The sequence below is a fragment of the Cavia porcellus genome, unplaced genomic scaffold (assembly GCF_034190915.1).
Source record: "Cavia porcellus strain 051 isolate PalLab524CR breed Dunkin Hartley unplaced genomic scaffold, mCavPor4.1 scaffold_30, whole genome shotgun sequence".
NCBI lineage: Eukaryota > Metazoa > Chordata > Mammalia > Rodentia > Caviidae > Cavia > Cavia porcellus.
Window position 1 is genome coordinate 7,857,081 of NW_026947513.1, and position 12,740 is coordinate 7,869,820.

Sequence of the window (12,740 nt, forward strand, 5' to 3'; positions counted from 1 at the left end):
AGGACCATATCACTCATCAGCAACAGGCTGTGGGGGTCATCAGTTATCTCTTCAGATACCTGTTCCATAGTAGGATTCTAGGCAGCAGGGGTCACGTTTCATTCATCTTGTGTCCCTTGTAGGGGCATGGCAGGTAGTCCATAAATCTGCTGAGAGATCGAAAGACTGATTTATGTGCTTCTAGAGCAATGGAGGTAGATGGTTATCTTGATTCAACTACAAAACTACAAAGAAAGAAAGAAAAAGGAAAACCATGCTCATACCATTTCAGAAAAATTGTGCATCTTTTCTGGACTAAATAATGTCTCTAGGGTCAAAATAAATACACTCTCTGCTCTCTAGCCCCAGCTTTTGAAATCATTGCTATTTGCAAGAGTCAGAGTGAAGGCCCAGGAATCTTGGTCCCAGCTGCCCAATCCCCTGGGCAGTTCATATTCAGGCACAGCCCACCTGTGAGGAGGAAAGGGACAGAGGTGCAAGGTGGCAATCAGATGTCTGACCTCAGTGGCCCTCACCCAGCGCCCTGGGGTCCCATCAGTGGGACTAGTGTCCTTCCTGGCATCCCTGACATCCTAGCACAGGGCACTGAGCGAGAGGAAGGAGTGGGAACACGGGGCGGGAGGGGTGGGGGACGCGGGTGTCAGTTTGTGTCAAAAGCTCTTGTGGCTCGGGTTTCAGAAACACCATTCATGCCATTGCGGACCAGGCGATTTGGCTCCCATTCCCACAATCTGCCCTCAAAAAGGGCCAGTGTCTTTTCCGAAGCCACACAGTCAAATTGCGGTCTCCTCAACGGTAACCTGAGCCCACTGATTGCAGGAGCGAGCCTTAGGGCAGTCACTAAATACCACATTAACGGGGAAGGATGAGAAGCGTGGCTGGCAAAAGGTCTGAAGGGCGGCAACGGGGGCGATGGGGAGAAGAACCAGGCTCAGGGCAGGCAAGGGGGCAAAAAGAACCTGAGGGAGCCGACACAACAAAAGCTCTCCCGCGGCAAAGGGCCACCTGCTTTAGCACCACCCCGTGCCAGGGAGGGAGGGTGAGGTGGAGTGCGGGCCAGAGGCCACACCCACCGCCCAACCCCACCCACAGGAGACCCCGCCCACTCCGGCCCCACCCCCTCCAAAGCTCCAATCTGAATCCCGCCTCCTGCCCCACTCCTGCCTCTAGCCCCGCCTCCAAGGCCCGGAAGCGAAAGCTGCCCCTGCACTTCCGAGCGAGGTCACGGCCGGGCCAGCTGGAGCAGTGTGTTCCCGCGTGGGGTGCCCTCTTTGGGCCAGCACAGCCCCTCGCCCGGCGCCATGTCCCGGAACCTGCGCACGGCGCTCATTTTCGGCGGCTTCATCTCTTTGGTCGGCGCCGCCTTCTACCCCATCTACTTCCGGCCCCTAATGAGGCTGGAGGAGTACCGTGAGTGACCTCTAACCCCGCGCGGTGGCCTGGCCCCAGGAACTGGCCCTTTGCCGCGGGAGAGCTTTTGTTGTGCTCGGCTCCCTCAGCCCCCACCGAGTGACTGCTGCACGTAGTGCTGTGTACAAACAGGGCCCAAGGAGAGCCAGGTTCAAATTCTGCCGTGTCCAGCTTTGCGATCACGGACCAGCGGCGCACTCCCTCGGACTCTTAGGGTTCCAGCGATAAATACCAATGTCTGCACCATCAGAGATAAAACTGGAGCTCCTTGAGTGTCTCAGAGATGGTGATGTGTATGAAAGCAGCCTGCACAGAGTGGGTCGACACTAAATACTATCTCACGCTCACAGTTAGTAATGAGCGCTTATGCATCAGGTTGGGCGAAATTTAGACCCGTTTATTTGCACGACTTCCCCTTAGGTAGATGTTGTAACCCATTTTAGAGATGAGAACCGAGGTTTTGAGGTCTGATACCTTTGCCTAAGGTCACACCTCTAGTAAGTGGCAAGACAAATATGTCAACCCAGGCCTCTTGTCTCCAGAGCTTCCCCCATAGTGATCTAGGAGCAGGCAGATGAAACCCTGATCAACCTGAGCTGAAAGGTGTTTTTATTGCGCTTCATTTCCAGTCCCAAAGATGTGTTTAAGTGGAAATATTTCAGACTGAAACTGTTAACCTGGGTTTTTCGGTTTTTCCTCAAATCGTTTATCAGATTCTGCTGGTTTTTTTCATTTGGAGCTGGCCGCTCACATGACAATGGTGGATATCCTGGGAGTAATTTTCCTCCTTAATCATTCAAGGCCTATCATTCTAAAAGCCAAACTCTCCTTCCTTGAGACCTATACTTCAGCAAGGATTAGCACTTTGATACATCTGAAACCATCTGTCAGAGAGAAAATATTAGGCATTAGAGGCTCATTTTGTTCTCCAAGAAACCTGAATCATCTCGAAGATGGAAGAGGGCCAGCCCTGTCCCCGGAGGATATTAGCTGAGGCTGAAAGCTTGGCGATTTGACGGCAAAAGCTCCATGTAAATGCTCTGCCCATTTTGAAACCTGCATTTAGCTTGTAGAGCTGAAGCTTTAGAATACACACTTAGATTTCCTTGTAGTTTCTTTTCCCCAGCCCAGGCTGAAAAGGCCGGTGTCCACTCCGCCTTCCAGCCTGTTAGCACTTGCTGTGCCATGTGTGAGGGCGAAGGTGGGCCTGTGTGAAGCTGTGTGGAGTGTTTCCATTATGTTCCCTCACTGTCTGTGGTGGCTATGTTACTGTGGCCTCTGGAGGTAAACTAGGGTCTGCATTGGGTCCTGTTAGGAACATGTCATTTGTGAAGCTCTAGCAGTGGTTCTCTAGCAGTGTTTTTGTCACCAGGGGCATTTGGGACATAAGGCTCTCTCTGGAGACATTTTTGTTTGTCACAGCTAAGGGAAAGAAAGGGAGGTAACTGTGCTACTGGTATGTTCTGGATAGGCGCCCCCATGCCAAAGAATTATCTAGCTCCAAATGTTGGCTTCACAATTCCTCTCTGATCAGATAACGTGGTGTGGGTCTGTGTCATGTGTTCCCTACAGTAGTCTCAAAGGGACACTCCAGAATCTTTGGTTGTCTAAATTGCTTTGGACATTAAGTCAGGCCTTTGGGGTAAATAAATGTTTCATGAGTATAACCACAGTAGCTGCATTTGAAACTGGAAGGCAGTGTATGCCTGCTTACTTTTCTGGTTCTGTTTCCATTAATTTGGCCAGTTTATATTTGAGAGTCATAACTGATTCCTTAGACAAATAATGTTAAGGTCATGAGTTCGATCCCCAGTACCAAAATAATAATAATAATAACAATAATAATAATGCTAAACAAGCTAATCTTTATTGAAAAGCTGTATTTGGCATTCTTGTAAGCACTGAATGCTATGGTAAGCCATTTAGTGGCAGCCGGTAGCTGCTGCATGAACGTCACCATTTCATATGTGGACAAACTACAGTTCAGTAACTTGCCAGCAGCCCCACAGTTGATGAGTCACAGGCCTGGGATTTAAGCTGTGCCTCTGGTCTCTAAAGCAGGATGCACTATACTGCCCAGCCTATCTAAGAAAAGGAAACGAGACAGATAAAGGTCCCCTTGGTGTCTTGGTAGAGGAATGACGTTAAGGTGAGTTACTTCTCAGAACCTAACCTGTTTCCTCATCATCATTGGATCTATCCCTTAAGGTTTGGGATAGATTAAAGAAGGCAGTAGTTGTGGAAGCTCCTACTGTAATCTTCTCCTTAAAAACATGTGACAAATAAGGAGCTACAGGGGCAGGGATGTGAGAGGAGAGATTCAAGCTGTGCACTGATACAGGGCTCATGGGCCTTCGCACTAATCTGGGGTCCATGTTCAGGTGAAGGGATCCCACTCTGGAAGAAGCTTTAGTTCATTTCAACTAGCATTTATTTAGCTGCTTTTTAAAGATCTGTCTAGAACCTGGAGTTTAGCAGTCACTGTGAACCTCAGTCTGTTAGGTGCTTGGTGTACCTGCCCAAGCAAGATGGCCAGAGGTCTCCCCACCTCACTCTTTCCTAACCCAGAACGCGTCCGTATTCTTTAGTTCTGCCTGTGCTTACCACTCCCCACCCCGTCAGTTGGAGTCACCACTGTTTATATAGTCTCTGATTATTTATCTTTACCACACTCCCCTTCTGCCCTCCCCTCCTCCTCTCCCTCCCCTCTCTGCTCTGCCCTGCCCTACCCCTCTGTCCCTCCCTCCCTCCTCCCCTCCTTTGCAGTACTAGGGATTGAACCCTTGGACTTTGCACTGAGATACATCTCTAGCTTTTTATTTTCTGTATTGAAAGTAAGTCTTGCTAAGATGCCCAAGCTGGGCTCAAATTTGAGATCCTTCTAACTCAGTCTCCCAGAGTCCTGGGATTACAGCAGTGCACCATCATACCCAGCTTTTGCACACATTCTTACCCATCTTTCTTGCCTCTCACCCCTTTTTAATTTCTTTCTTTCTTTCTTTTTTTTTTTTTTTTTTTGCAGTACATCTGTTAGTGTTTCTTGGGTTAGGATTTTTAACTGGGAAACTGTTTTGATTTGTTAGGAGATGTATCCCTCTCCTTGCTCTTTGGCTCTGCCATTGAAAAGCCTGTTGTGTCTCCATTTGTTCTTCTGATCTGATCATCTTGATTATTATTGACACACTCCAGCAAGCCACTGCTTTCTCGAATTGCAGCCAGTGGAGAGTTACTGAAGCGCGTTCACAGGGAGAGAAGAGTGGTAAGATTTGCTCGGTGGAGAAGGGCAGTGCTGGGAGTGTCTTGTCCCCAGGCTGGCCAGGGTCAGGCCAGTTCTGTCAGTCCCTGGACTTCAAGGAGAGGGAACTGACCTGAACTAGAGTAGAGGTTGTGGGCCTGGGGAGGAAGGACTGTGTTTGGGAGACCAGGTGAACTCTGCAGGGATTTGAGGCTGATGAGCCCCAGTGGCACGGAAGGGAGAGGAGGGGAAGGGGACTCAGTTTCCAGGCTCCAGCAGCTGGGGAGAGGGGCTGCTCCTCACTGTTAGGAATCATAGGAGGATGGGTTTGGGGTGGAGGACCAGTCAGTTCACATCTGGACAGCTGGAGGTTTGCGTGGGGACTTCCCAGAGAATGCAGGATCAGCAGGCTGGAGCTGAGATGCAGTCAGTGCAGAGGCAGTGCCCACAGGTGGGCACACACAGGCACACGGTAGACAGAGGCCCCTGAACTGCAGGGGGAAGGTCTGGCGATGGGGAACGGAGGAGGCCTTGTCATGAGCCCATGGGCCAGCTCACAGTGAAAGGGCTGTGGCTGCTTGGGGATGGTAAGGAGGATAAACAAAAATATCCATTAGAGTTAGCAGAAAGGTAAAAGTATACGGATTATTTTGTTAATGCTGTCCATGGTTTGGAAGTAGGCAAAAGGTGAATTGTAGCAAGTTAAAGAGTAAACAGAGAGCCTGTTACATTGAGGATTTAAAAATCTTGGAGCTGCTGAAGAGGAGAATAGCAAAGCAGTATTTGCAGAGGCTCAAGGAGGCTGGGGCGGATGTGTTTTACCTTCACCTTTGCTGGGGGAGGTAGGAGGGTCCAGATGACAGAGGCACTGGAGAGGCAACCGCGGTGGAGGGGAGGTGGCAGGAGCCTCTGGCTCAGGGCGAGGAAGACCTCGGGCCCAGGGCGAGGCACTTTTCCCTGCCTCAGGGTGGACGCACCTGGAGGTGGGTTTGAAGTTGGCAGGTTGTGCTGCTTTAGGTGATGGCACACAGGAAACGGGATGCACTCAGATCAGACCCTCTCTCCCGCCCAGCCTCCCATCTGCTCTCTGCTTTGCTCTTCTGCCTGTGGAGCCAGAGGCTGGCAGAGGAGGCGGCAGGCTGTGTAGGCCACCTTTGGATCCTATGCCTGGGCCCCAGCTTGTGTGTGGGGACAGGTAAGTTTAGCCTCCAGGGAGCAGAAAAGAAGAGGCCGTTTGGGTAAAGCAGAGGCAAGGAGGTCTTCTGTGATTGCTGAGTAGGTGGGCCACCATCACAGGCTACCTCATCTGACCTGGCTTGACATTCTGTGTAATCTGCGTCTATCTGAGTACCTGAGCAGGACTCACAAGTGTTACCTGCAGTGCACAGGCAGTGCCATGGTGAAGCCCTGGAGACTAGTGAGAACTGGGGCTGGGCGGGGGCGGCCTTGGGTTCGGTGAGCGGGGCTTTAGGGACAGGTTTCCGTGCTTCTGGAGGGAGCATCGGGCATGGCTTTTTGTTGTCATCCCACCACGTTTGTCTGAGGGGAGGGCACTGCTGGGAAGAGCACAGATGGCTGTAACTAGGAGCCTGATTAGTCTTTGTAGCCTAGAAGCAGACCGTGATCCTGATGCAGCTTTTTCCCAATAACTTGCAGTTTAGGCATTGAGGCCCAAGTGCTGAAACAAGACAAAAATAGTAGATCATTTCTGTGACCTTGTTCATATTTACTTTTAATTAGATACGCAGGAGCATAAAATTGTAGGGTTTTACCAGAAGTGTTCTGAGCTCTCATGGAGGTGACTTGTCCGAGGTCATTCAGCCTGTTAATTGTGGGGTGAGCACCAGCCCCAGCGTCCCCTGGCCTTGTCCTCCTAGTGCCCTGTCACAGTGCTGTGAAGAAAATAAAGAGCGTTTCAAAGTCAGCGAAGTGAAAGGGGACCCAGGAGTGCTAAGCGGGCCCCCGTTCCACAGCTCCGTCATGTCCTTGTTTCGCTGCCCCCGCCGAAAGTGTGTTGTACGCTCGGCACAAGGTTACGAGAACTCACTCAGCACGGAAGTAATTCTTACCATGCATGGCTGTTTCCCCTGTTACACGCTCTGTGCTTAGAATATGCTTTTCATTCCATTCACCATAAGATCGAATGAAGTGCCCAGGCTCCAACCTTGTTTTCTGACTGGCATTACAGAGCTCACTGCACTCGCCCAGCTGCTCTGCTGAGCAGATGGTCATGATGGCAGCCCAGGAGCAGTCAGTGACTTGCGAGGTCATTTGGTCTCCTTCGGTGACCTGGCTCACATGGGCTGCTGGGCTGTATGGCTTGTCCTCAAGCTCTGGTTCACATTTGTTTGGTGGCTGTTCTGGTCTCTTTTACCTGTGTTTACGTTTGCTGTTTTAGTGATACCGGGTGCTCAGCCTCTGGGTCGCATGTGCCGTTAGAGTCCTTTGGGTCCCCTCAGTCACTTAGTTCACACTAACCATTATGGCTGTCTGCGTCCTGTCAGCCGCTGGCTCACACTTCTGGTGTGGTTTCTCCTCAGCCTCTAGTTCATAGCCGATGCGCTAGCCATTTGGTTGCCCTCAGCCAGCTGGCTCACTCCTGCTGTGTGGCCCTGCGGTTCATACTTGCCACCAGTGCCACCTAGTTGAGGATTCCTCTGTTGGCAAATAAGTAGGAGTCCAGCCAAGGGTGGCCAAATGGGAGCAGAAAGACTGTTTTCTAAAAATTTGTATTTAGTGTCATAAAAAAGATGACCACTTTGGAGTTGTCATAGAACAGTCACACCGTTAGGCACCTATGTGTATGTTTAGGAGTCGCTTATTTTTTTTGTAAAGAAGAAATGCAACTGACAGAAAAGATCCAAGAATGGCATAATGAATTCCTTTATACCCTTCACCTAGATTCACCACTTGTTAACATTTGCTACGTTTGCCTTCTCGCCCATAAGTGGTGTAGATGCCCAGGTACTTAAGGAATTACACTTACCCGTGTAAGCTGAAAACAGGAGCTTTCATTCTGAGCTTCCCAGGAACCAGGGTGTTCTCTTACATAATTATAGTGCAGCCACCCAGGCTAGCAAGTGTAGCACCAGTCCATTGTGATTATCGAATACGCAGCCTGTTCACATTTTAACGTTTGTCCCAATTCCAGCGAGATGTGAGCTGCTCTTATTTCAGCTGCTCACTGGCAGGAGGAGGTGGGGAGGTGGATGGCCACACACTGCTATCTGCTTGTGTACTGTGGGTTCCTACCTGCTGCTCCTCTCGAGCAGCCTGCCCAACAATTACAAGGGCGGCGAGAGGCACAGAGGACTGCATTTGTTTGTGATTGTCTTTGTTACTGTAAAAAGTCACTCAGTGGATTTGTTTCCTAATAGGGACATTTACTATAAAGATATGTTTTCATTTTCGAAGACTTAAAAACTATTAAGGGGGTTCGTTCACCTCCGCACAAGAATCAGTCCTGCGTGTATCACCAGCTTTAATAATGCGTGTTGGCCCTTTGACTAGAGGTAATGACTCTCAATTAAAGCCACAAATCAAACCACTGCCTTAGCACCAGGGGGCAGAGTCGGGCCTGCCAAGACACTGGAGTGGGAAATTGTGTGGCTCTCTAGTGCAGAGTGCCATGGCTGGGTTTTCATCATTTCACTCCTGATGGAAATGTGCTCACCCACGGCTGAAGTCCGTACATAATTAGCTTCCTCGGTCTCACAGTTAACCCCCTGGCTCTACCTGTGCCTTTTCCCTGTGCTTTATGTACATTTGCTGTTTCTCTGGAGGAACCTGTCAGCCTCATCAACATACACTTGCTAAATCCTGAGAGACCACTTTCTGTTGGGCTTTCAGCATATTCTGCATTCACAAATGAAGTGTCATTGTGTGGCATCGAGAATTTACATAAGACTGCTTTGGCCTGAGAGTATTTATAAAACATTAGTGGATTAAAGAACCAGCGGATGTAGATAGGCTGCTAATACCTGGTTATCACTCGGTGGGAACTGGTTCAAGTTGCCTGTCCAAGCCGTCCTGTAGAGGTGGTTGCATGAGGATGAGGATTAGGAAGAGATTACGGTCTATTTGAGACAAATCCCCAGCCTCTCGCCAGCCTCATTAGCAATTAGCAAGAAAGTGTGAAGACAGGGATTCTTTTCTCGCCCTGGGTTCTCCATTGCATCATAAGAGGTTAGGACACAATTAGACATTCTGTGCCTGCGCTGGAAGTCAGCATCCTCCGGTGCTCGGCAGCCTGCTGGCGCCCGGGCTTGCGGTACCTGCCTCGCAGAGAACCTGTTCCGTACACCAGGGCAACTGATTTTCTTAAACCCACATGTCTAGCAATGCTTGTTGACAGTTATCAAAACTCATCTCTTCTTACTTTCATAGTATCAGAGAATAGACCTGTCAGGTCTGGAGCTTTATATTTGCTTCTGCTAAGACTCAGAGCCATCTTTTACCAGTCGGTGTGTTCCAAGTGTGTGGGAGACAGCCATACTTTGAGATCTGTGTATGGACAGCATGGTGCGACTCACTCCTACAAGAACCTACACACAGTAAATGGCAACCCGTCTGTTTTGTGAGGAGTTATTTGGAGGAGTTGCAACCCCCTAGAGGTTCCACACTGTTCCTGGATTTGGAAAAAGTCTTCAGCTTTCAGTATGTGGGTCCAGAGGGTCTTGGTTGCGGTTCATGTGCTGTCATTGAGTGCAGTGCAATCCTTAGGCCCCTGTCTGAGGTTGGCCTCCGTACGCTGTGTCTTCTGCCGGCCCCTCCCTCTTAGGACTGGCTGTCGGGAGTCCCATAATCTCCATATCCTGTGTTTTATTTGCTAAGCAAAATTTAGCAATGGTGAAACTATCAAGAAGGCCATTTCAGATTGACTTCTTGTCACATTGCTAGAGAAGCAAGTGCATTGACCATTAGAGGTAGCAAAACACTGTTTTTTGTACCTGTAGCCCTGTGGACCTTTATGAGCATCCAGAGACCAAAGTAGACCAATGGTCTAATATTAAACAAAACAAAAATTGTGGATTAAAAAAATTTTTGTAAGTCCGATTACAACATATAATTGCTCTAGTAATAAATATTTTTTGGCTCCAAGTCATGTAAAAAGTGCCATTTGTTTGTCAAGTGACTTGAACAAATCTTTGCTGCCACAGACCTGAGTTTATTCTCAGCCTCTTAGAACGATGTGCCTTGGAGTGCCTGAAGCCCACAGTCATAAAATGCCGTTTCTTTTGGCCAGGCCTGGTGAGCATCTCAAAGAGCTTGGAGTAGCCACTGGTGCTGCAGTGCACTTGCTAATTGGCAGGGCACCTGCAGTCAATTAGGGAAGCTTCAGTTATCCAAACCAAAGCCACCCACCAAAGATTAATTTTCTGCTCTATTTCCTATCAAAAACATAGCATCTTTAGCTCCGAGTCTCGCCCTTCAGTGGAGTGCGTTGGAGCCATATGAACCGCGTCATTTTCTTGCTAATTACACTTGTTCCTCCCTGTCAGCAGCCTTCCGCTCACAGTATCATGCCCACCAGTCCTTTCCAAATTGCTGTTTGTCTGTTGTTTTGTTGGCTTTCCAAAATGCTGAGATCACAGGAAATCTATGTGAGTTGGGAGCTTTTCTTTTGAAGTACAGTTTTTCTTTCTTTTCTTGAATGTACCCAATCTTTTTGCATTGAAGGATCTAACTTCCACAAATTCAAAGCTTTGAGTCATGGCACTGCTAAATTTAAAACACTCATAAATACTGCTCCTAATCGTCCCATGTCATTGGCCCATAGAACTGCAAAGACTGCGCTCTCCTCCATTTTAAAGAATAATTGTTCTGTTATGTTTCTTAGAGAAGGAGCAAGCCATAAATCGGGCTGGGATTGTTCAGGAAGACGTGCAGCCACCAGGTAAACCTAAAGTCAAAACGTCAAAATGGAACCTCATTTATGCTGTTGTGTAATTTGTGTGCATCTGCCTTGCTGTGGAGAAGGGAGAGTGCTTTTTAGCTTAGAAACTTGCTTTTGCTATTTATTTTGCAATAGTTGCCATTTTATAGGTGCCATTTAGGACTTCATTTTCATCTGTGGAGCACTTTTTACAGATTTGCTGGATCCCTCTGTAACATCTGATAAGTGGGCATAAAAATGGAACCGGGGCACAATTAGATACAAAATGTGAATAGCTGTTTTGCAGACTTATTTACCAAGCACCTATTTAAAGCTACCTTCATGGGAAAATAGTATTTACTTGTAAGCTGTTTTAATTGATATGAGATTCAGCATTATACAAAAGCTCAGAAAGCTCCCTTGATGGGTGAATGGATAATTCCTTTAAGATGATCCAAGTTGGCCTGGAATAAGAGGTTTTCAGCTTATTCACCAAAACTTTTGTAATCCGTGGTAACATTCTTTTCTACTTATTTATTTTCTAACTAGGCCAGAGACATATCTTCCTGTGATGGGGCATTTCAGAGTCCCTCAGCTGAGCCATTTGAAAGTCCCTCAGCTGCCATTGCTTCCCGGCCCTTTCATTCCAGGGATCCAGGCTGGCTCTCACTTCTCAGCCACGTGGAAATTACACAACTCAATTTCAGTGTCATTTTGTTTGCTTGGAGTTAGGGGGAGTACTAGGGTGTTTCAAAATGAATCCTGTTTTATTCATGTTTCTTTCCATAGGGTTAAAAGTGTGGTCTGATCCATTTGGCAGGAAATGAGAAGGCTGTCACCAGCTCTGATTATGAAAGTAGACATCTTCATGCTTTCAACTCTGCTTTGAACACAATAAATCACTTCACTATGGAAGGGTGGCTGGAGGAGAAAACCCTGAAATGCCGTCAATGAGAGTACTTGTCATAAAAGACTCTGCACCAGGATATTTCCCTTCTTTAATATCAAAAGAACCCTTGGACACGTTATACCATTAGGAAGGTTAGCATGATTTGGTTGACTTTTCGAAAATGAAGCTGTGCTGTGGGGCTGTTTGCAGGAGACCTGTTTATCATTCAGTGTTTATCCCTTACCAAGCTGTGATAGGAATGCAAGCAGCCCTTGGGTCTGTGGAGGTGCACAGCCTCTCTGCAGCCTTCCGACTTGGAGACTTCAGGGAAGAACCACCATGCTGAGCTGCCTCCTGGGGCTCTTTGAAAATATTCAAGTTGATAAAGCTCTTTGAGGACAAGGTACTTGTGCTGTTTAAGAATAAACAGTTCCGCTGAACCATCTCCTGTTGAAGATTGCTCTATGCTGAAAAATAAATAAGTATAAAGCGGGTCAAACCGCACAGGTACATGGGCGTAGTACAAATCAGGGGTGAATCAACGAAAGTGAAAAATAGGTCTATTAAAACGATTTGTTTTTATTTTAGAACAGTGTATGTTTTTTTCTTCATAAATCTTTTTTTGTTAAGGTAAGTAGATACAGCATCAAGAAGTACTATTGGATTAGATTGTATTTTACTATTATTTGTGTAGCATACATTTATTTACACATTTGTATATAAGTAAACATCTTAAAGGTAAATGGTATATTTATTGAGATAAATATTTACTGAATTGAATGCCAGTTCTGTAGGTACTTTACCAGATGGGAGTGCGAACTCTTTTTCTTTCCCCCTTTCCTTCACTCCCTCCATTCCTGTCTCCTTCCTTCCTTCCTTCCTACCTTCCTTCCTCTTTTCTTTAACTTTCTTTCCTGTGCTGTTCTGTCCTGTTCTGTGCCTGGTCCAGCCCCTTACAGAATGTGCTTCCAAAGAGACACCTTTTCCATTTTATAATAGAGTATCATGCATATTACTGTCCTTAGGCGAGCTGCTTGATGACATACAGTAATTTTATTGCTAGGAGCTTAGCATTTTTCCTAATATACAACTGGCCCAATTATGTAATTACTGTCAAAAAGAAGTAAGATTGATAGTTGTGAAACTAAAGTCATCATTTTTCGTAAGCATTCCCTAACAGTTAATTGACTTGCTGTTAACAGCCCAGCAGAGGAAGCTGACTAATTAGGGATACATTTGCCCGCTGTTTCCCTTGGAGGGGCACCCAGGAGTTGTGTAACTTAAAGTCACCCTTCTGCAGATGTTTACTTGGGCTGTTTTTACGAGTGAGG

General features: G+C 47.4%; 1 protein-coding gene and 1 long non-coding RNA gene across 2 annotated transcripts; one reads left to right on the forward strand and one right to left on the reverse strand.

The window, feature by feature from the left end:
• Positions 1-1,177: 1,177 nt before the first annotated feature.
• Smim20 (small integral membrane protein 20) lies at positions 1,178-11,999 on the forward strand. Its single transcript, XM_063240719.1, has 3 exons — positions 1,178-1,410; positions 10,485-10,541; positions 11,341-11,999. Exons 1-3 carry the CDS (start codon positions 1,302-1,304, stop codon positions 11,472-11,474), a joined length of 300 nt encoding a protein of 99 aa, XP_063096789.1. The 5' UTR covers positions 1,178-1,301; the 3' UTR covers positions 11,475-11,999.
• Positions 4,384-7,004, reverse strand: LOC134474107 (uncharacterized). The gene is made up of 2 exons (XR_010044718.1): positions 6,418-7,004; positions 4,384-6,323 (listed from the first exon to the last, which is right to left on the reverse strand). It is a non-coding gene; the product is annotated as an uncharacterized LOC134474107 (long non-coding RNA).
• Positions 12,000-12,740: the final 741 nt, after the last annotated feature.